This window comes from Nelusetta ayraudi, unplaced genomic scaffold, assembly GCF_046127955.1.
Source record: "Nelusetta ayraudi isolate G7.1 ecotype Tasmania unplaced genomic scaffold, CSIRO-AGI_Nayr_v1 ptg000034l, whole genome shotgun sequence".
In the NCBI taxonomy this organism is placed as follows: domain Eukaryota; kingdom Metazoa; phylum Chordata; class Actinopteri; order Tetraodontiformes; family Monacanthidae; genus Nelusetta; species Nelusetta ayraudi.
The window spans coordinates 4,430,577-4,455,000 of NW_027466084.1; the positions used below are offsets into that span (position 1 = coordinate 4,430,577).

The 24,424-nt window shown below is 43.5% G+C and overlaps 1 protein-coding gene across 3 annotated transcripts in view; it reads right to left on the bottom strand.

The window, feature by feature from the left end:
- Nucleotides 1-280: 280 nt before the first annotated feature.
- Nucleotides 281-24,424, bottom strand: part of pkn1b (protein kinase N1b) — a 32,728-nt gene continuing 8,584 nt past the window's right edge. Inside the window, exons 1-22 of one of the 3 annotated variants that reach the window (XM_076032599.1) lie at nt 22,502-22,937; nt 18,917-19,217; nt 17,570-17,715; nt 16,731-16,851; nt 14,324-14,469; nt 13,184-13,397; nt 12,868-13,065; nt 10,262-10,371; nt 8,456-8,599; nt 8,169-8,244; nt 7,270-7,414; nt 6,488-6,578; nt 4,685-4,776; nt 4,171-4,243; nt 2,991-3,082; nt 2,633-2,809; nt 2,346-2,408; nt 2,194-2,270; nt 1,964-2,106; nt 1,573-1,680; nt 1,401-1,481; nt 281-1,328 (exon numbers count right to left, since the gene is read on the bottom strand). In XM_076032599.1, the coding sequence (XP_075888714.1) occupies nt 1,125-1,328; nt 1,401-1,481; nt 1,573-1,680; nt 1,964-2,106; nt 2,194-2,270; nt 2,346-2,408; nt 2,633-2,809; nt 2,991-3,082; nt 4,171-4,243; nt 4,685-4,776; nt 6,488-6,578; nt 7,270-7,414; nt 8,169-8,244; nt 8,456-8,599; nt 10,262-10,371; nt 12,868-13,065; nt 13,184-13,397; nt 14,324-14,469; nt 16,731-16,851; nt 17,570-17,715; nt 18,917-19,217; nt 22,502-22,591 (2,892 nt within the window). In that variant the 5' untranslated portion in view covers nt 22,592-22,937 and the 3' untranslated portion in view covers nt 281-1,124. Of the gene's footprint in view, nt 1,329-1,400; nt 1,482-1,572; nt 1,681-1,963; nt 2,107-2,193; nt 2,271-2,345; nt 2,409-2,632; nt 2,810-2,990; nt 3,083-4,170; nt 4,244-4,684; nt 4,777-6,487; nt 6,579-7,269; nt 7,415-8,168; nt 8,245-8,455; nt 8,600-10,261; nt 10,372-12,867; nt 13,066-13,183; nt 13,398-14,323; nt 14,470-16,730; nt 16,852-17,569; nt 17,716-18,916; nt 19,218-22,501; nt 22,938-24,424 lie in introns of those variants that run through there. The other 2 variants (XM_076032600.1, XM_076032601.1) reach the window with 2 other exon arrangements.

Here is a 24,424-nt window from a genome sequence, read left to right on the forward strand (position 1 = left end):
ATATGTGTGTGTGTGTGTGTGTGTGTGTGTGTGTGTGTGTGTGTGTAAGAACCATACTAAGAGTAGAAAAACCAAATCACTTGTATTGCTCTGCAAGTACACATTTTTATTAATGTATTTATGGGCAGTATATGAAGCTATGACCAATATAAAAATTATACATCAGGCCAAATCTTACACACTGGACCTTTCAAGACAGTCTGACTTTGTGCCATTGCTAGGAATTGGAGCGGCGTCATATCAGAACTGTGCTAAATATGAAACACACAACACTTCAGTGTATGATTGACATCTTTACTGAGATCCAACAGATTTTGCCAATAAATGACAGAGGCGGAAACACAGACGAGGAAAACAAAATAACGTTAAAGAGACAGCGTTCCATCAATCTTATTTGTTGCTGCGTTGATGATACGTGAAGTGGTGTTTCGAGATAGTCGGAGAGAAGGAAGGACAGAGACAGCAGAAAACCCTTCTCCCGCCCGCTAAACTTGTCGCAGCAGAAGCTTCATGTGAACATGAGAAGAACGTCTTTTCCTCGTGTAAGCAAATAACAGTGGTGCAGCACATCCATGAGGCCGGGAGTCGACCACACTGAAACACGTCAGGTGCAACAAGTAACAGAGACCAGGGGACAAAGGACTTGAGTGAAAGGGTATAAGACGGAAGGCAATCTCTTTTGTTGTACTTTTTCAGGCAGGACACACAGCAGGTTCCAGCATCTCACACACACACACACACACACACACACACACACACACACGACTCATTACATAATCAGGATTACTTCCACTTCTCCACTTCTTCATAGTCTATAAACCACACGGTGTTGCTGGTCCGCTCACCCCGAGAGGTGAGCAGACCTGTGACACAGCATGTTGTGTGTGTGCAATACGGGATTGAAAGCCACTGATTGCCTTTTAAAACTCTCAGCTCGGCTCAGACTCGAGTCGCTCACGTCACCGTGAAAACGCCGACGCACCCACCCCCCCAAACCTTACACAAAATCACAAACAGACCAACGTCTCTTGTCCTCGCCAGCAGCATCTCTTTCCGCAAGGAAAACCTACACGGCCGTTTCAGTGGGCAGCACCTTCAGCGGTCCAGCCCAGCCTTGCCGACCCCTAGCACAGGTCGGAGACATAATCAAAGTCCTTGAAGTAGTCTTGCTCTTTGCGGCCCAGGTTGTGGCGCTCCCGGGGCGGCGTCAGGGCGGGACGCTCTGCCGTGAACTCCACGTCAAAGTTGCTGACGTCCTCCCTTCCTTTGATGGTCGGCACGAATGGGGGCGGGACTTTCCGCTGATAGAGCGCCTCCCAGTCCATCCCCTAGACATTCAAAGCGCGTTAGGTTTTCCATTCCAGACCAGACCAGTTGAATCGCTGCGAGGAGATTCTTACCCTGAAGAAAGGCTGTTTCTTCACATCTTCAGCATCCTTCTCTCCAGAGCCAAGACGTCTGTCAGGGTTCCTCCTCAACAACTACATCCAAATGAATAGTGAGAATTAGGCATCAAGTATATGACGTCAGTATATATCTTATGCTATTCGGGGTCAGTAAGCGTAGCCGTACACGTCTCATGATGCCGATGGCTTCTGTGGAGAGGAAACGTGGGTAGCGCACTTCATCGTTAACGATGCTGTCGAAAACCTCTTCCTCATCATCACCTGGGAATGGAGACTGGGGAAAAAAACAGAAGATCAGTCCTTTGTACTCCCCCCCCCCCATCCCCAAACAAAAAAACCAAGCAAAATCTGTTGAGGCCGTATTTTCTGCCATGAACCATATTTTGGCCTCAATCTTTCCTCCACACTGTCTGCCCTTATATTACTACACTTACAGTAAATCCAGCTTTGAACTTTGGGGTAGAATTTTTTCAAAAACTTGAAATGACTAATGTTTGCTACATGACCAGGTCAAGAAATCGATGCATCCAAATAAAACTTCTCCTCAGCCTTCTTACCTCCCCAACAAGCATCTCATAGACAAGCACGCCAAGCCCCCACCAGTCCACAGCTCTGGTGTACGAGGTGTCTGTCAGCACTTCCGGGGCCAAAAACTCTGGAGTACCGCAGAATGTGCTGGTCCTGTCTCCATATCCCATGCCTGCGATATGAAATACAATGCAGATTTAAAGTCACAGAAAATAAACTACAGAAAATCCAAAAAGTCATTTGACAAACTCTTCATTACCTTCTTTGCAGAGCCCAAAGTCGGCTATCTTTACAAAACCGTCTTTGTCAAGCAGCAGGTTGTCCAGTTTGAGATCCCTAAAGATTAAAAGAAGATTAAAAAAAACAAAGCAGGCTCCTGGGAACGAACGACAAGACAATTCAAAGACTTACCGATATACAATTTTATGGTCGTGAAGAAACTGTAAACCCAAGACCACACAGGCGGAGTAGAACCTGTTGGGTCACCAGGGTGTGGTGGGGGTGGTGGTGGTGGTGGTAGAGGACAGGGGGAGGGCGGGGGAGGGCAGAGAAACAGCACCCACGTTAGAAAACCCTGTTGAATTACGACTCTTCTCGCATTAGCACGAACGTCTGAACGTATGACAAAGACGATGCGGCGTCTCAGAATACACGTCCCCGTCATCTTGTCTACCAACCCAGGCACAACAAGAACTCACACGGCGCGCGGCTCGGAAAAGACGTCGGCATGGATGTGCATCATGAGGTCTCCTCCCGCTGTGTACTCCATGACAAAACACACATGTTCGGGCGTCTGGAAGCATGCAAACAGGTTGACCAAGAACGGGTGGTGGGAACCGTTGACGGTCTCAAAGATCCGCTTCTCACACATCAGACTGGAGACAGAAGGGGAGTTGGGGGGGGGGGAGGGAAGGGGGCGGGCGGGAGTGGGGTAAGACGAGCATGACACAGTAGTTAATGTAAGGAGGTACGTTTATGAGGTGAGTGAGCTTCGTCACGTCGTGGAGATTTCACCCAGCGGCTGTCTAATGTGGCGTCCGTCCGCCCGGCAGCTACCTTTCCACCTCGTCCCTCGCCACGATGTCGCCCTTCTTCAGGGCTTTGATGGCGTACAGGCTGCCCGTCCGCTTGTACTCCGACAGCAACACCTGCAAGGAGAGGAAACGTGCAAATCGGCTTTTTAAAAAACTTCCTCTTGCTGCCCTGCGCCGCCTGCAGCACTCTGTGTTTCCTCGGAAGACCTTTGATGACTCAAGTATTTATGGGTTATCAATTATTTCTAACTTGCAGCAAGTATTGGGTTCCAGATCGCGCAGCGTGCACTTAGTGCCACGTGTGCTTGCCAATGAGCAAAGGCAAAATGTACTATTTCCTGGTGTTACTTCCAAGTACTCGAGACTGTTCTTGGTCCGAAGGCCTTGGAGGTTAAGTGTGTAATAACGCTAACGTCCACAATCTCTGGATGAATCTGGACAAGATTCTCAACTGGGGAAACAAATCAAGTTCCCCTAAAACAGGGGTGGCAAACTCAAATACACAGTGGGGACAAAATTTCAAAGTTGGACAAAGATCCAACATTGATTTATTTTTTTTTTTAAATCTTCCTCCAGATAAAACAGTGAACCTCTTCACATAGACTCAAACAACCTGAATATGGAACAAGCAAAGCTTAATACGATGCAATATAAATGATGTCATATTGCACACATGCATAATTGAAATTCAAATAAATAAAAAAATCATCAAAATAAATAAAAGTATATAAAAATCATATACCTCTTTTTTTAGTTGCAACCTTCTTATTTAAATTTCAACAGTAACCTTTTCCCACAGGATAATAATACATTTAAAAATAAAATAACAACAATAAAGCAATAAAGTAGTAATAGTAATATCCTTCAATGAACGTCCTGTCCTGATTGTCGGGCCCAAATACCAATAATTCTGGGATTTGTAGCATTAGCGGGACATGTGCTGTATAATATCGCCGGCCAAATATAAAGGCAATCAGGCCAGAGTTTGACACCTATGCCCTAGAATGTCACCGAGGTCACATTCAGACTTGACATCATCACCTAGTGTCAGTGATGACAAGGAGCTCTATCATGCATCTGAAGATATACTAGGAGCTTGTTAGCGGCTGCCACAGACTCGCCCCAGTAAGGCTGTCTAATGATTTGAAAGACACAAAACACCCGAAGACATCGGTGATGGAACAGATTTGTGTTTGCAATACCTTGCCAAAGTGGCCCCTGCCAAGCACTGCTACCAGCTTGAAGTCTTGCAGGCACAGAGGCCCCCTGCTGGCTCTGCAAGAGAATTTTCAACCAGGTTAAAGGCACAGCTTTCAGCAAAACACAGCTCGAAAAAAAAAAAATATATATATATGTACATATACATATATATATTTAATGCAAGCCATCTGCTGTTAACTCAAGAGAGGGAAACAAACAGCACAAACGTGTTTTGCATGAGAAAGAGGGTGTGAGTGTGTGCTGGTGAGTTAGTGTGACATATGCTGTAATCCACAATAGTGATGACTTGGCTTGGCTAAAGATAGTTACATCACAGGGACATATGTGCAGGGCTTTTTTTTCTCTCTCTCTCTCTCTGCTGTCAAGCTGTTTGAGCCATAATGCCAATATAATGCATAAGAGTGTTTCCTGTCTATGTGTGTGTGTGTGTGTGTGTGTGTGTGTGTGTGTATGTGTGAAAGAGAGAGAGAGAGCATTTCCTGTGTATTCTGGCACCTGCGGAGGGAGTTCTGGGACAGTGATCTGGGCGGCTCCTGGGCAACAGGGACGTGAGTCGTAGTCGGTGGATCAGTAACTGCTGTCTGTTCCTGCAACAACCGCAAACAGCAAAACAAAAAGGAGTTGGAAGATTTAGTTTGAGAGTAAAACAATAAAACATTGTGACAAATGGTCAGCCTTTCCCGTTTCCAGTCCGCCTGGTGAACAGGATCGTTTCTTCGACGCTTGTTATTGACAATGAATTAGTTTTCTAAAAGCATCAGAGCAATAAATGTTTAAATCTTATGATGCTACGGCCGCTGTAAAACACGCCATCAAGGGCCCGCATTAATTCTCTCTACTGCATAATTCATCGACTTTTTGCTACTCTGCTCTCTATGAAGTATTGAAGTGGTCAGAATGTAAGTACTGTCCAAACAATGTTGCATAACAAGCCTCTCTGGCGCAATCATTTTGAATTTAAGGCAAAGTTTATTAGAAAACCAAACCAAAAAAACAACAATTTAAAGACCAACGTTGTTTGTCTGATCATCAGTTCGTGTGCCGTGCACTGTCTGACTGCTCTGTGGAGGAAGCCCTGTGTCTTTTTTGAGTGACATTCATCATCAGTTGTCATCTAGTTTTGATCTCTATCTGTTTGGAACTCCTACCAATGACAGTGACTCTGTCCAGCCTGCTTGTATTTGCTTGCCTGGACTCATTTTTTTGCCTGCTGGGACTTGTAAATAAATAACTTTCTGTACTCTTCAATCTGAGGCGTAGTCCAGGTACGAGGTTCAACAAACTAGTAGAATGCTCAACTCTGAGTTTACTGACCCAGTGCTGGGGAAACTCTGAGTATCCTGTTCCAGAGCAGCTGATTTGAACCAGTTCAACTGGGAGCATGTCCACCGTTAGTTAAGCACAAAGCCTCACTAATGGAGCCCTGAGACGATGAGTCAGCACAGCAAGTCAATGTACTCCAAAAATGATTAGAAGTGCACTGAACATTAAACTCAATTTTTTTTTATTGGCGCAAGTCCAGGAGAGCAAAACCGTGTTGTTCAATGAAGTTTGTGAATCAATATTTACAGAGTGAATGTGTATCTCTGCAAAGTAATGCAGCCTCCTCGCTACAGGATCATCCTCAGTTGGACATTACATGTCTGCCACAAGCAAACCAGCGTTAAAGGTCCAGTATGTAAAAGTTTTAAGGAAGCAACGCATTTCGTATTTCGGCCACTGGCAGACAGCTTCCTTAAAAAATGTATTTCTTGATCTACACATATTCTTGTATGTATGAGAAGCATTCTAATGGTAAAAAAAAAAAAAATCAAAATCACTTTTATTGTACTGCGACTAAACACTTTCATTCATGTGTTTATGGGCGGTATGTTAAGCTTACACCAATATAATAAAAAATAAAAAAAAATCATAAATCAAGTCAAATTTTACACACTGAACTTCTAATGTATTATTGGAGGAGCAACGGTGTTTCAGGGAGGAGACGACAAGACAGTCTGGTTTTACTGACTAAAACCCACTGTCGACCAGGTTGCTTTCACAGTTGACTCTGAACTGAACGAAATGCCCTGTGGTTCCCTCATTTCCGAGGTAATAAACTGAGCGTTTTCATCAAACCTACTTTTTGGGAAATACCCTCCTGATCTGCTTGTGGCTCCTGATCTGTGTCTCTCCTACCAGGGCTCTGTCTCAGACACTCAGTCATTGACTCTTTGTGTCAGGTAGCGTAGGAAGAAGAACGTGACATTGCAGAGACGTCAGACGTCTTCCCCCCCGATGTGTCTCCTCCTAACTTACCTGGGTGCAGGGGCCGTCCACCACATCTCCTCTGATTTCAGCTTTGGGAGGTACATCAGTGTCCAGGTTCAGCTTCTCCACTGAGATTTCTCTGGGGTGCACAGGCAAACAAACATATGAAGACGACACATACACAGCATTTGCTGATGGGTTTTGCATCTGACAGGGAAACGTGATCCTCAAGTGACTTGAAAAGCAGGAACATTATAAGGATTCCCAGCTTTGACAAAATGTGCCTTCCTGGTGTTCTGGCACAAGAGCATGCAGAGAGGTGCTGTCACCATGCTGGTGTGATGCCCTTACAACAGATGCTATTCAGCTGTCCAGAGCCATGGGTGCACTCTGTTGCTCATATTGCCTGTGACAACTGAAATCCTGCTATTCGGAGGGTCGTGAAACACCTAAACAGACGCTAACTGAACAAGAGAATTAGGTGCACATTGAGCACTTAAAGGTCCCGTGTGTAATATTTGGAGATTTTGAAGAAGAAACAGGGACACCAAGTGGTTACATTTTAGATTGCAGCGCTCTTTCGCTCGCCCTCCCTCTCCTGAACCTGCCAGTGAACTATGGTGGCCTGCGCACCCAAACCTGGATACCTCGACCACCTTCTTCTTGGTTGGTTTATTTGAGGATGATTTAGTCCTATAAAAAAAGAGCTTTTTTGGTAATATTTGCTAAGTTCCATGAAAATTATATGCCACAATGACAGTGATTAAATGCAAAAAAATGCAGCGATGGCCTTGTGCATAGAACAGCTGGAAGGCTACACACTTACATACCCTGTGCTGTTGTGCGTGAGTGTGTTGCTTGCAAAGCCAGGTGTGTAGGCAGGCGTGTTGCTTCCGCTGGGGATGGCGTTCCTCAGCAGACGGACCCAAGTGGCAATGTCCACGTTCATCTGACGGGCACGCAGGAAGGCTTTACCTGACCCACAGAGAAGGGATTTACCAGGCAAACAGGTTAACACAATATGACAGGCCAGCTCATTTTACTAACATCCCTAAACCGTGTTTGAAAAGAAAAAAAGAAATCCCAACTACGTCTGAATCTCAAAATCAATTAATTTCCAATTACTTTGAAAAGCGTAAATCAGTTATTAAAAAAAGAAAAATTGACATCAAAGATTAACCCATTTTTCTTCCAACAAATGGTCCCATGTGGGGATTAGCACAGATTGCTCCGCTCTAAAATGCTTTTGGGATTAGATAGCAGAGGCAGCAGAGCAGAAACCACTTTAGTTTTTTTGCAGGAACGGGACCCACAGGAGACATTCAATTCTAGATGAGGGGTTATGGGGGGGGGGCGAAGCCTTGGCTGGCAGCAGATCATTGGGACTAAGCTAAGCTAATTATGGGAGACAGGTTTTGGCTGATCCATGACTGATAAAATATACTGATGTAATCAGCTGCCATCTGACACGTTCATGCCCTGCAGAGATTCTTTGTTTTCCCATGAATAACTCATCAACCTGTCCAAACAATTCTTGCTGCTCTTAGCAACAGCTTGGCGCTCCATGCAACATTGCACTGACCAGAAAAATTTGGGTCTTGGCGGTTTCAATGTGTAAAAAAAAAAAACAACAATGGATGAGAAGCTCCGCTATTGCAGACGCACAATATGAGACACTTTATGGCAGATCTGTAGCAAATGCCTCTACAATGAATGCATTTATATGTACCGTGCTCTTTAGAGAAGATTTTCTTCTGCCTCTGAAGCCTCCCCCCTCTCTCTATCACAGGGTTGAAGAAAGTCACCTGGAAACAAAGGATGTAGGATCTATCATATAACCTTTTAATTGGTACATGAGAAATCAAAGATGCTGATCATTACTTTCACTTTGTTCGCAAAGTGTTGACAACTAATACGACACAATGTCTGTGCTAAATATGCAGGTATTCAAATGCTTTCTTACTACCCAATGTTGCAAGGTGTGACTGACTGGACTTTTAAATGCGTGTGCCAAACCTCAGCCAGCAGCAGCCCCTGTGGCTCCAGCTCCAGCTGAACCTGGTGCCTTTGGTTGTCCAGGAACTCCTCCAGCTTCAGGTACTTCAGGGCACACAGGGAGCGGTAATCTCTCCAGTACACGGCAATCTCCATCTCCCTTGACTGAGCACACAACACATCATAAGCAATGTAAGTGAAATACAATTAAAATACAATTAAAATACAATTAAAATACAATTACATTGTAATTACATTGTAATTGTATTTCCTGTAATTGTAATGCAGTGAATGAATTGTATTTGGTCGAGCATTAAATTGTTCTGGACGCTTCAAAATGCTGAATGCCAACGCAGGGAAACACAGTGTGGGCAGCCAGTGATGAGAAACGCTGCAACGCGACTAAGAGAACCAGGGACAAAACAGGTTGCTGAGCTGCTGACAAGTCTGTGGCAACCAGTGTGTTACTTTGGAACAGTGAGGAAGGTCTCACTTCATTACTTCATTACTGTGTGTGCACAGCATATTGTGACATCCACTTCACCATGTTCGGGTTTATTTGAATATGAAACACATGTAACAAAAATATCAAACAAAATAACGCACACGAATCAAAGCCACAATGGTTGTACTGTATATATTACTTTACACTTTACTAAACACTGCTTGTTGTACTTGCCTTGTATGTTTGACTTCCTGGATCAGTTTTTTTTTTTTTCTTTGAATGTTCGAATGACTTTGAAACGCTTTTGGGTGCGATTTAGTGCTTTGTAAATAAAAGTTTATTGATTGATTGATTGATTGACTGATTGCTGAATTCCATATCTATCCTCCACATTTAGTCCCTCTCCCCAAGGGAGCTGTGAGCACTTGAGATTCGTTGGCTGAGCTCACTCCCCAAGCCTCCAAACATTAAAAACCTGGGAGGCAAGAGGTCGTTGGAATAAACCAGGCTGGGTATCAAACCCACACTCTGCCAGTCTCGGGGCTGTGAGTCGAAGTCATTCGAGGCCAAAATTGAAAGAGAGACAAACTCTTGATTACATTCGCACAGACACATCCAGTAAGATCAAACCAGGGGCCTCCGTAGCGAAACAAGCGCTAACAATTCAGATACTGCTCAGTTCCACACATTGTATGTGCAACAAGACACAGCAGCAGGGGCATCTTTGATGAGCAAGTGGACACAAAACAAACTGCATTATTTGATGTCCTTTTGACACAGAGAAACCTGAGCTGCCGCCTCTGTGGTGAATTCATTAACATACAGTACTTATACATTAGGGGTGGGAAAAAAAAATCGATTCTTAGATTAATCGTGATGATGGCATTGCCAATTAAGAATCGATTCACAAATTTTAAAAATCCATTTTTTTTGATGAGGCCGGAACTCATGCGCGACTGTACTGCAGCGTTGTACCGGACCGTTTAAGAAGGTGACGCACACTAGACACACGAGCACGCAGATCCAAACCAACTCATGAGACGAGACACCGACACACACGGCATTAATCGCAATTCTTGATCAATCACAATGAATTGCATCGTAGCCCTCTGAAACGGAATCGAATTGAGGTGAGGTACCAAGCGACCCTTGTGATCCGTATATACAGTGGCTATAAAATTATTTCTCTTGATATTGCAGTGCAAGTTGAAAGCAAGTATAGCATTGTCCACAGAGACTAAATAAAGTTCATCGATCTATCTGGGCACAAATACACTTGGCTCATCCGCTGAGCAGCGTTCACACTGTGACAAAGTGTAATGTGTGTTTGCTGTGTGTGTGTGTGTGTGTGTGTGTGTGTGCTTGCTGCGTGTGCGTCTTACTCTCTCCAGGTCGACAGTGAAGCTCTGGCCCCAGGTCTGCTCTCCAACTGTTTTCCAAGCTGTCTGTCCCACGACTGTGTTCTCCAACTTTAGCACTGCACTCACTTCCGCTGAAACACACACACACACACACACACACACACACACACACACACACACAGAATGATGATAAAATGTAGCTATTTTAGCTTTGGTCTGCTGAGCTCTGGTTTGTTGTTGTAAAATGTAATAAATGGTTATAATGTTAATAATACAAATAAAATATTTTTTTTTTAATCTATGTTTAAAAATGTATACAAACAAAAAAACAAAAATTAAAACAATAATAACATAATATAGTGGTATGCAAAAGTTTGGGCACCCAATCACTGCATCCATGTGTGCCTTGCTAAGCTTTTAAAGCAGCAACTTCATTTTAAAATATGTTGTACCTTACGGAAACAGAAACACATCTCAGTAGTGAAATCATTTGCATTGGTAGATTTAAACATAAATAGGCATGTGCATAAATTTGGGCACTCCAAAAAAAGAAGTCCATTAATATTTAGTGGAACCTCCTTCTGCTGCAATAACAGCCTGTAGACGCCTCCTGTAGTCAGAGACAAGTCCCTGAAGTTGGTGGTACTTTGGGCCATTCCTCCATGCAAAATGCCTCCAGTTCAGTCAGGTTTCTTGGCTTCTGTGCATAGACAACCTGCTTCAAATGAATCCATACATTTTCAATGATGTCAAGGTCTGGGACTGTCATGGCCATTCCACAACATTGTCCCTGTGGCCCCTGCATGAATTCCTTGGTGGATTTTGAACAGTGCTTAGGATCTTTGTCCTGCTGAAAATTCCAACCCTGGCGCAGCTTCAACTTTGTGACTGACTCTCCGACATTCCTGTCAAGAACCCGCTGCTGATACCGAGAGGAGTTCATGCGGCCATCCACATTAACAAGGTTTCCACCAAGACCCTCCACCAAAGTTCACAGTAGGCATTAAGTTCTTCTCATGGAATTCAGTGTGTGTTTTTTTTTCCCGCCATGCATACCTCCTCTGTTTCTGACCAATTAACATTATCTTAGTTTCATCTGAGCACAGTATTTATTTTGAACATGCTTCTGGCTTGTCCAGATGTGCTCTTGCTTACCTCAAGCGACTCTCTTGTGGCAAACACTCGTGGAAAGGCTTTCTGCGCTTTGAGCTTTTCCTGGTGCAAAGTGAGCTGGATTGTAGAGCGATGAACAACTACACCCTCAGCAGCCAGACGTTCTTGTAGTTCTCTGGAGTTGGTCTGTGGCTTGTCTGTGACCATTCTGTCCATCCTTCGTCCGAGCCTTTCAAGTATTTTTTTTTCCGGCCTGCCACATCTTTCCTGTACAAGGACGGTTCCTGTAGCCTTCCATATCTGCACTACATTTCGGACTGTGGAGACAGACAGTCCAAACCTCCCAGATAACTTCTTGTACACTTCTCCTATTTCATAATAATCAATTATCTTAGTTTGAAGGTCAGTGGAGAGTTGTTTAGAGGCCCCCCACGTTGCCACTCTCTCAGAAAGAAGCTCGGACAAACACAGCCAGCGACTACCTGTGTTGTGCTTTGCTTTTGCTCCCCAAAGCACTGCAATCCTGCTTCACTCTCTTGTCACCTCCCGTCTGGACAACTGTAACTCCCTTCTTCTACGGCCTCCCTCACAAACTCCTCCATAAGCTCCGATCGATCCAGAACGCAGCTGCCCGGACCCCTGTCATCGGCCACATCACCCCTGTTCTACATCAACTCCACCGGCTCCCAATCAAACACCGCATCGACTGCAAGATCCTCCTCCGCACGTTCTAAAGCTCTCCACGACCTCGCCCCCGCCACACTTGTCCGACCTTCCCCACATCAGCGTTCCCTCCCGGTCTCTCAGCTCTGCCTCCACTATCAACCTCTCCGTTCCCTCTCTCCGTCTGTCCACCATGGGGGCCAGAGCCTTCAGCCACTCTGCCCCCCCGCCTCTGGAACTCTCTCCTTCCCGGCATCAGAAACTTAAGACTCCATGTCCACATTTAAATCCCACCTCAAGACTCACCTTTTCAGGCAGGCATATACCTGATTGTCAGTACTTTGCTATGTTTTGTATTGTTTTATCATGTTGACTGTTATTTAATTGTTTCTTTTGACTGTTGTTCGGCGACCTTGAGTGCCTTGAAAGACGCCTTATAAATTAAATGTATTATTTTATTATTATTATTATTATTATTATTATCATTATTATTATTATAATTATTATTATTATTATTATTATTATTAAATAGACCTTTTCATGATTGGTTCTACCCGTCTTTGTGAGTGACGGTCTAATGAGCTAATCCAAGCAATGTTGTGGTGCAGCCTGTCCACTATAAATCCCTACAGGTCTTGAAATGAATGTGATTAAAAAGGTGCCCAAACCTTTGCACCGCCCATCATTTTTTACATTTTATTTTATTACAATACAACTATGTAATGCTACTCTAGACAACAATGCTACTGTAGGACAACAAGTGTTGTTGCTGTGATCTTCTCTTATATGAAATCTCAGAGGGGTGCCCACACTTTTGCATGCCACTGTGTAATCATTCAGGAGACGCTTACTGGAGAGCTCATCGTTTTTGCTGGGGATCTTGAGGCTCATGCTGCTGGAGCTGCGGCTGTACAGACCGCTCAGCTTGAAAGAGGAGCGTGCGTCTGGGAGGGATTGATGGGAGGGAAGAACCACAGCAGTCCCTCTGCCCCTCCCTGGGACCACCTCCAGAAGCCCCACACAGCCCAGCAGGTGCACCTGAAGCCTCCCTGAAAGGTAAAAAACATTCAAATTGCATGACGCAGTGCCATGGGGGAGAAAAGAAAATCTATTATTCATTCATTTCTTTATTTTTTGCACCTCGTTCAATATCTCGACGTCATCTACCTGTTAGTGGTGATGGCTTGCTAAGGGTGCTGTACTGGTTGTGGACGTACGGCGTGCTCTGGTGGGAGCTGAAGGCCAACGAGGAGGCCAGAAGAAGCTCCTCCTTGATGATGCAGGCCTTGGGATGGTCCTCGGGGAGCTCCAGCAGCCTCTGCTCCAGAGCGCACCTCAGCAGGTCCAGGCGCTGGGAGGACTCACTCAGACCAGACTGTGCCTGAGGGACATGTATAACTCAGGTTACATGTGTAACTTGAATGCTCAAAATAGAGCTTTATTAAAAAAAAACAAATCCATTTTAATTTCCGGGTCAACTGGAACAGAAACGCACTCTTTCCGACAGCTTCAACGATGATTGGATTTTGCGCTTGTGAAGTCCGTTCGTGCTTCATGTAATTTACAAGTTCGGCAATTCATGTTTTTGATATAGACAATGGCAAAACAGTCCACTATAATACATCAATGTCTATTTAAATTTAAAAATAACTTTAGGTATAATTACAATAACATTTATTTATATCCATATCCATATATACAGTATATAGTGTAGTGTACATATACGAATATTTGTCTTTCTATATCTTAAATTATTTATTTATATACATATTTATGTCTATATCCATACAACGAGAGCTTTGTGGGTATTCATGGTGTTCATGGTTGTTCACCCTGCGACTCACTCTGGCCTTTTGAGTATTTCACCTCAACCGCTCAAAGCAGATGAGCGCCCTCTGGAGTCTGGATCTGCCCTAGGGTTTCTATCTGCAGGGGAGTTTTCTCCTGGCCACCCTCGCCCCTTACTTGCTCTGGTAGAATTTCACTTGGTTTTCTCCTGATTGTGCAAAGCTCTTCAAGACGCCTTTGGTTGTGGTTTAGCGCTTTTAAAATAGAATCGCATCGATTGAGTCGATTGATCATAGTGTAGGTAATTTTTCAGTTTTCCCCAAAAGCTGTTTACTTATCAAACAACGACCGCTTCCATAGTCTCGTCTATCAGTCATATCTATGTACAATGAATACTTGCTCGCAAAGACCATATTTGCCATTTTACATTTTTGCTCCCTAGTTTTTTTTTTAAATGTTATCTGAAATAAGTAATTCTTTAAGTAACAGTGGTCGATGTGGCATGACGTCGTATCCGACCTCTGACATTGCCTTCTTGTCCTGAACCTTCCCCGCCCCCAGCAGTCGCAGAATGTTCTTCGCGCCCTCTGCCATGGCGTGTTCCACTCGGTAGTGATGCCACAGCTCCTCCACGCGCAGCTCCACCCCAAACAGGTCTGGCTTACCTGGAAGAGAATCGCAGTGTTTAATAGCAATGCGCTGAATCATTCACGCAAGAACGTTTACACTGCAGGCTTGTTGGGATTACTCCATAAAAGTAATCTAACTACTGATTACTGATTACTCCTCCAAAAAGTAATCTAATTACTTCTTTATATACTTTGTTTCATAAGTAATCAATTACTAATGACTTTATTTAAAAAAAAAAAGATAAAGCATGTCAATGATGTTGCATGCACGGCTGCATCATCAATCTGCGACATCATTGTTTTCGGTTGTTTTTCAGACATTTTTCAGACATTTTGTTGATAATAAGTTATTCCTAGCTTGCAAAAATATTTCAGAAAAGTAATGGAATTGTGACTTGAAAAAGTAATTGTGATAAAAATGACCAGTTTTGCCACAGTAATCCCGTTACATGACTCTGTTACTAAAAAAGTAGTTTAATGACAGTAGAGGATTACTTAGTAATAGATTGCTTGCCAACACTGCTGAACGCTATATGTAGCTGCTGGCGTATCAGTGCACGGCTCTGAGCTTTAAAAGATGCGGAACAAGTATCGGCTGTTTGAGCACTGTGCATTTAGACAGCCCACCATGATTTTCTGTGGGGGTTTTTTCCATGCAAAAAAAATAAATTAAAAAAATCGTAGAATGGCAGGAGGTTACTGAGCCCGAAAAATGCTTAAAAAAAGAAAGTTAAAAAAAGTTTAAAGATGACTGTATTCCAATAATGAATAAATAGATCCTGTTTTTAAGCTCATGAGACGGGGGGGGGGGGGGGGGGGGGATCTTCTCTTTTTCGTATGCGTTCTTTAAGTCTGGTTTGAGTGTGAACGAAACTGAACCACCTAGGGCTACCAATGAAACAGACTTTTCTCTGGAACTGTCCCATGGAATTATTGCACACGTGCAAGTGTGGAGTAAGGCCGCCTTAGCTGTAATGGTCACACTCTGGTGACGTCAGCCGTGTCACCACGTGAGCCATGTGAGAGGGGGAATTGCGGACAGTGTGTAAGCATGTAAACTACAACCTGAAGCATTGGATTACAGGTCTTCTGTTGTTGCATGATTACCGTTGAGCACCCAGTCTCATTAACTGTAGCTTGTGGCTATAAAGAAAAACTACAGAAATACGTTTAAATGTTGATTTACTTGTCATAACATCTTCTGAAGACACCTGATGAATGCGCTGTCATTCGTTGTCGCAACTTATTTACCGCATCTTTACTCTTTGCAACAAACGTCTGCAGCACAATAGTTCACTTTCAGATTGAGAATAACTCCGAAGCAGCTTCAAAGGAAGCCACACGCTGGGAACAATGCTAGCAGACACAATGTTGAGCTAAAATTGTGATTGTGATAAACATGGGTTTTCCAGTACGCTGGGTGGATTTTTAGCAGAACTGGCTTATTTTCACCCTGACTGTAGTTAACACCATGTGTTTTGCTGATACATTGTCGTCTTGAGCAGCCCAAATTCCATTGCAAGGGCTTACTGATGTAAATATCAACCGGATGAATGTGCTCCGTGGTTATTTAGACACACTAGATTTATTTGCATAGCTGTTGTGTGCGCTTGAGGTTCTGGATCGTGTAAATATATTTGTGCCTCATGTAATTCTAGATTTTGTGCGCACCTGTCCAAGGGACTGCTGATGGAAAGTAGCTGATAGCTAAATCTGCCACTTTGCATCTCATCCCCTCTTGAAAGTCTTGAGAGCAATGATATTTTTTTTGCTCATTGTGCTTCTCCACTAAAGAATTAACAAACAATCGCTGAATTGAAACTTAGAGCTAAGAGCACTAGAAAATTGAAACGTGAATGACAAAAAAAAAAAGGAGATAAGAGGGATTTCCTGTTTAGGTTCGGCCGTGCTCTTTTTCTTTTCATCCTCTTTAATCTTTGATGGCTTCCTTCCGCTCACTGCAGCCTGCCCGTCGGCTCCGGCTCAGGCCTTTCAGTTTCGCCCCCTTCCTGGCTTCCCACACGTGTCCTGCCTCCACCCTGACCTCTCTTAAATGAGCCGTGGCTTTTAGTTGTTGGGCAACATCAAAGGGATGCGGGAACATCAATACGGTCCCTCAGCTTTGAGAGCCGGACGGCGGTAATGCTCAGTGTGTGTGAGGTTCTGAAGAAAAACATTGATCCACTATTATCCGCATCATGAAATATGCAGTGTTTATGAGCTAAAAGTGTTACAGGTAGCTGAGAGAGAGAGAGAGACAGAGAGAGATGAAAAAAAAATAAAAGCGTCATAAGTACACTGGTTGTCCTCGGACTGCTCTGTGGCCTGCATGGCCTTTCGGATCTGCATACGGATGATGTCAATCTTTGTCTTGCTGTCCCGCAACATCTGCTGAGCCGTCTGGAGAAGCTTCTTGTCCTTGAGAGGCAGTGGTGAGACAGACAAATCAAATATTACAGCAGCATGAAGGTCAATAAAAAAGTGTGCTGGAATTGGAGGTCCAATGTGTAATATTTGGCCTGATTTACAATTTTTGTATTGGTAAAAGATCAATATACTGCCCATAAATACATTAATACAAGTGTGCAACTTGCATAGCAATCAAACTCATTTGATTTTCCTACACATAGAAAAGTTATTGTATGTGTATATGTATATATATATATATGTATATATATATATATATATATATATATATATATATATATATATATATATATATATATATATATATATATATATATATATATATGTATTTGAGAATATCTATAGATAGCTAGATAGATAGCTAGATAGATAGATAGATAGATACCATTTAGCTGCCATCTTGCACCACTGTATTTCTAAGGAAGCCTGGTGTGGACAATCCAGCTGCCTGACAGTACATTTGGTATTTCGAGTGAACGCTAGCGTCCTCAAATAAACCAACCCAGAAGAAGATGGACGAGGTGTAAGAGGTGTGTGGACGGTGTGCGCAGGCCACCGTAGTTCACTGCCAAGCTCAGGAGCAGGGGGGAGAGGGCGAGCGAATGCGAGTGCTGCAATGTAAATTGTAACCACTTGGCATCGCTGTTTCATCTCATAATCCCCCTACATTACAAACTGGACCTTTCAGAACGGTTGTTCACGTCAATACCTTGGTGCCTCCGTTGGCATATATTGGAATCATGTTCTCGGCTCCCTGTTTGACCTTTAGCTCGATGTTAAGCTGCCGTTGAAGAGCTGCGATGCGTTGCTGGTTGGCTGATGTCCGATTGAGCGATCCCGGGGACTGGGGGTCATCTGGCGTAAGGGTCGGTTGAGGAATCATTAGTTCTTTTTGGCGCAGTGGTTGACAACACAACAGTGACATACAGGTGATTTCACGTGTCAAGACTGTTCCGTTGTGAAACTCTCATCATGTCATTACAAGTACATAAAGTACTTTTTTTTTTTACATAAGGGCTTGAAAAAAATGAAGGTAATATAATTAAAACAGCATGGTGAGTTCATGGGTTTTTATTGTTGCATAACTGAGAGATCCTTCAGGTCCTTGCTCATGTGCAAGGAAGTGCGAATACAAACACACAAAGAAGCAACAAAGAGGACCGTGGTTTCGCATAATGAACCACGCATATTGGTTTGACAAGTAGCAAAGTTAAATGGTTAATTTGTCTTAAAATTAATTAAAATTCTAAAATTCTTTTACAATTTTTACATGATGTTAAAATTTGCCTGTTGCCAGCAAGACTAGGGAGAGGTGTTTATGCCAAAAATAAGTCCAAAATATTCAACAAAAGTTCATTTCATGCTGTTTGGAGAGCAGAAAGAATCTTTAAGCTTTTGATTCTTTCCAGAAAGCAGGACGTGAGTCTGACCTTTTCCTGAACCTTCGTCACAAGCCTGACATTTGTTTTGTATTTTTCAAAGTCATGGCTCATTTGCAAAATGGACTCTGTTTGTGCTGTACATAAAACGTTTATCTAATATGTTTTGGGTAGCATTACAGTTTGACCAACACTTGGTTTTATTTGTTTTTTTTTTGTTTTTATCAAAAAAGTAAGGACTTTGAGAGGTTTCATATCTTGTTTATGTGTGATTATTATGTATTAATGATCTTTTTATTTAGAACAGGATTTCGCATGCACATATCATACTAGCCCAATGACAATAATATTATTGACCAAAACATAGACCAGTGAATGACAAGCTATTAAGATTAGGCTGAATGTAATTGAGAATATTTTTAGTCCTTAGATACTTAATATGATTAGCAACATTATCAACAATTTGGGCAAAACTTCCTGCCACTGGATCTGGTGCCAGTGGTACATGGAAATAGATGAATGTGCAATAACATGTGGTTATCATCAACGCGTAAGTGAGAATGTTAAATATAAAACCTGCTGGAAACATGAAACATTCGATAATGTCAAGATGACCCCCATTTTAAAATTGTCCCAGAAGCAAACACACCATGTCTTCTTTGTGGTATTTACGGTACCTTTGTTGTCATCGGGGCCTTTGACCACAATGTGTGCGTCAAGCTCTTGCAGCTGAGCGTGCAGAGCCTCCAGCTTGCGCTTGGAGCTGCGCAGTTGCGATTCCACCTGCTGGGCGTTCCTCTTGTCAGTCGTGGCCCTGCGGAGGTTCTCGGCCCCTTCTTTGATCTTCAGCTCCTTGCGGATCTCCCTGCGTATTCTCTCACGGTGCTCGTCCAGCCGCTGCTGCACGCTGGAGTCCGAGAAATCAGAGTTCTGGTCCAGACCGAGCTGCTGGAGCACTGACAGCCCGCCAGGGTCAGCCTGAACACAGAGGGAAAGAAGGGAGAGGAGACTGTGAGGGGGAGTAGCTTCAAGGAAATGAGGGAAGCAGAATACAAAGTTTGACTTAAAAGAGAAAAAACATAACAGATTAAAAGTCGTGGACACCCGGTGGGAAGCTGCTGAGGTGAGGTGAGGCTACAAAAAAAAGCGCCATGTGCATGAATCACACTGAAAGCTGCCTGAACTGGGAGACAGAGCAGCAGACAGAGGACGGAAAAGTATGAAACTCACTACTCACAACCCATCAGTCATCTCACTAATACTCACTAACTGAATGCCTAAACAAAAGAGAGCAACAGTAACAGTGGTGGTGGTAGCTAGAACGCCATGACGCAGCTTTACAAACATAGAGGTCACTGTCACACTGAAAAGGCAGTTCAGTTTTATTTTCACTTTTGCTTTTTGCTGGTGCAGTGGCTCGCAGTGGGTTGTTGACAGCAAGGGGCTCCAGCCAACTTCTCAGGCCACTGACTTTCATTTCTTGAAACAACACTGTGAATCATCACGGCCATTCGCCACAAGCCATGCTCTCGTCGGATGTCACACGTATTGTTCTGACGGCTGATGGCAGTAGCTGCACTGTTGCATGTTGCATGTTCTCCCTGGGTTCACCCCACATTCTCCAGGTTCTTCCCGCACCCCAAAAACATGCATGTGAGTCAAATTGGGAACACACTGTTTGTGCGTGTGTGTGTGTGTGTGTTTGTGTGTGTGTTTGTGTGTGTCAGCCATAGACACACACAGCCAGCCAGTCTTTGTCCTATGACAACATGGATACCTGCACATCCCTGCGATCCTACGTACGGGAGATAGCAGGTATTGGATGGAGGTGGATGGATGGATGGATGGATGGATGGATGGATGGATGGATGGATGGAGATAGATGGATGGATGGATGGATGGAGGTGGATGGATGGATGGATGGATAGATGGATGGATGGATGGATGGATGGATGGATGGAGGTGGATGGATGGATGGATGGATAGATGGATGGATGGATGGATGGATGGATGGATGGATGGATGGATTGTCCGGCTGGCAAATTTATTTATGCCATCAAAAATGAATAAAGCTAAATATCTGACAACTCGTTCTAGTAAATGGCATTTCATCTCAACTCATGTTTTGGCTTTTTAGGACATATGTTGTATATGAAGACTGCAATGAGCCCCGACTACATTCACATCTAGACATTCCCCATATGACGCAGGGTAAAGGTGTAAAAACATGCAGATTTTTTTTTTTCCAATTATCAATTTCATCAATAAAGCTCCCAATTTCCAAATTCCATTTTCTATTTCTTTTTTCTTTTGCTTTAAAACCCATGCAGATTTGTGGTTTTCCGCTGCAAGAACAACTTCAGGTATCTCTAAGAACACAGTTGCGAACCGCTGAGTGAGTCGGGCTAAACAGTGTCACAGGCACACTTGAGGAGCGTGTCTTCACGTGGTGAAAACCAACGGCAAACCTGACTAAATATAACAAGTACAGACCATTCAAATTTCTCACACAACAAACAGCATGAGATCATAAAATTAGATTTTGAAGTCCTACCATCCATGCACCATCTATTGCGTGTTTCTGTTATCTCTCACAACACTGTGTCACATCTCGTCCCACTGACTGTCTAACCAAAGACAAACATTGTGTAAACTTTTCTTATCCACAAGGGCCAAAGGGAAAAACGAGGGTAGACAAAAGTGGCCACCTCCTTTATTTACTGAAAAGGAGACGTAAATCCTTGAGACGGCACACATTATTTAAACGTAATGACATCAGATCAGACACTCAGTGGACCTCCTGCCTATTTATCCTCCTGCCAAAGTGTAATAACTGGGACTCGCCCCCCCCCCCCCCCCCCCCCCCCCCCCCCACACACACACACACACACACAACCCCACAACCCCACCCCCCAGCACTCTGCAGCCAGCCGTCCAGCTTAGCAGATCTGATTACAACTTCTTAGCTCTGGCTGTCTGTCTGTCTACACGGAGGCTGGGCCCTCAGCTCGCCGCCCATTAAAGCCGTAATCCATCTGCAACACAATACAGTTGCGAAAGCCCCCCGACGGGGGTAACGAACCCAACTGCGGGGGTTTTGGCCCGACTGGATTTGGATTGCAACGCGACGTCACTGCGAGTGGAGTGAGACTGATAACAACGATGGGAACTTCGGCAACACTTGGTCTTCAAAGTCCAAGTGTGTAATGTTTGGAGATTTTGAAGAAGAAACAGCTACATCAAGTGGCTACATTTTAGACTGCAGCGTCTTTCACCTCCCAGGAGAGCTGGACTGTCCACACCTGGATTGTCTACACCAGGCTTCCTTAGAAATATTGTGGCGCAAGATGGCAGCTAACTGGGCGCAATACCCTGATATATTCTGAAATATAAATGAGAACTGTTCTAAGGGTGGAAAAACCAAATGAGTTTTATTGAACTGCAAGTATACACTTTTATTAATGTTTATATGGGCAGTATGTTATGCTTTTACCATTATAAAAATCATAAATCAGACCAAATACACACTGGACACACTATGTATACATATATATATATATATATATATATGTATATATATATATATATATATATATATATATATATATATATATATATATATATATACATATATACATATATACTTATATATGTGTGTATATATATATATATATATATATATATATATATATATGTGTATATATATATATATTTATATATGTGTGTGTGTATATATATATATATATGTGTATATATATATGTATATATACATATATATGTATATACATATATATATATAGATATATATATATATGTATATACATATATATATATATATATCTGTGTATATACAAATTATGATTATCTATATATACATATCATCATTTACTGGCACATGTAAGTGTCACTGGCACACATAAGCATGTCGGCAAGAAAATGCGGCAGGCCAAAGCAGCTTTGAGCTCAGGGCTCAGACGGCAGCAGCAGCAGCAGCAGCAGCAGCAGCAGCAGGTCAGAGGTGTTCAAGGCAGTCACATACCATAGAGAAAGTGCGAACCAAGCCTCACAAGAAGGGCCTACAAAAAATGTCAAAAATCAGCAGCAGCAGACAGGGAGGGAGTCGAGTCGGCCGCCATTTCGCAGTCATGCAAGAACATTTCTATTTTTTTTTTTTTTTGTAGTATAGGAAGAGAACAAGGAAGCTGAGAGAGGAAAGGAAGGCGGCCATGTTGGCCTCGCTCGGGGGCCCAGCAGTTTCCTACCAGAGACTCTGTGTCACTCTGCTCAGGGTGAAGTGTGGAGTCGAACGGCTGATCGAGCTGCAGCTCCTCCGCTGCCTCCTCACTGGCCATGGTGTGGCCTCCCTGGGTCTTCACTCCACCTCCACCTCCACCTCCCCGACCACACCGCGGCTCTCCTTCTGCTCTCTGTTCTCAAACCAGATGCCCCCTCTGGCACCACAGCACCAACGCCACCGGGCCGTTTCTTCCTGGTGTTTCCCAACTTCAGGATGTATTTCCTCCCGGGCGGGAATTTAAACGTAAAGAACGTAAAGCCAGACGGAGAGAGATGGAGGAGGAGAGGAAGAAAGCGCAGAGGCTGCAGACTCGGCCCCACCTCGCGGCTTCCTCTTCCGCTCTTTGCCAAACACAGAGTGAGGCGTCATGCACTTTGTACAGGCTTACACACACACACATGCACACACACACACACACACATACACTGTGGTAGTTCCGTAAGCGAGAGGGCTTGCAGCCACTCTGTTTCCTGCTCCTCTGGTCCTCTCAAAGCTCAGAGTCTCAGCCTGCTGCAGTTGTTGCTGCTGTTGTCTAGATTGCAGTGGTGTTGGTGAGCAACACTGGATCCATGTGCGTGCAAAAAGCACGCTTGCAACTTCCTCGACTTGCACGAAATAAAACAAACAATTTTTTTTTTTAAAAAAAAGAGAGAATTGCTGGGTTGTTCTTGTTCTTCCAGAAAGAGTCGCCAGCGTTTCTCAACTACTGGGTCGTGACCCAAAAGTGGGTCGATGAGCTGTTCACAGAGCAGTATCACAATATATATTTATAGGGAAAATGTTGGCCTTTTATTTTGCAGGATACACAATTCAATTCAATCAATTCAGTGATTTATTGACCAGATGTGATGGAAAGTGGGCCAGCGTTTTTATAACGGCGGAATAAATTTGGGTTGCGTCTTCATGACGAGGAAAAAATGATGACGGTCCCATCAGTTGAGACCCACTGGTTTGACCCTGGGCCCAATCCGTCCACCTCTAGCTGCTGTCAGAGACACTCAGCAGGCTGACAGGACTGACACCACAAGCAGACGTGGCTCCACATTCCTGTTTATTTATTTATTTATTTATTTTCGGCATCAGCGCGATTAAAAAAAAAGATGCTGACCTGTGGACAGAAGAAGGTTGCGGGACGCAAACGCACAGTGCCACTGAGTCACATGTTCTTCTCATAGCGCCACACTGGTATAGAGGAAGAGGAAGTGAAAGAAGCAAGCGTGTGCAAAATACGTGTGGAATCACTTTAACAGGCTGGTTCAGATCAACATCAAGGAGGTGCACTGTGGTGTTTTGGGAGTAAGCAGCTGCTCACTTTTTATTTAGTGGTTTTGAACGTATCCATGAAAATCTTAGTTTCCTGCTCTGAATCGTGAGCGCAAGCTTATTGATTTTGAACGCTCTGGAAATTCACAGTTTCTGTTTAGGTGCGATTCTGTATGGATCCTTGGGCCGTGGTGTCATATTGATGGTTTTATGACATTTTTAATGTATATTTTTAGAGAGAGATTTTTTTTTTTTTTTTTTTTTTTAAGGAAGAGAGGTGAACCGGCCCTCTTGTGATGTCACTAGCGATACCTTATTGATAGTTAGTGACAACCCAGCCCAGCCAGCTTTCCATATTACACAGTCTGAGACTGAACAGAGCATCAACTGCAGCAGGAAGTGAAATCTGAGCATGCCCACACACACACACACACACACACACACACACACACACACACACACACACACACACACACACACATATGGATTTTACCTTATTGTAATAGGCTGTGTACTTAGTTACAAATATATTCATTGTATGTGCACGCACACACACACACACACACACACACACACACACTGTCTCTCTCTCTCTCTCTCTCTAAGGACTGACAGGTGCATTGAT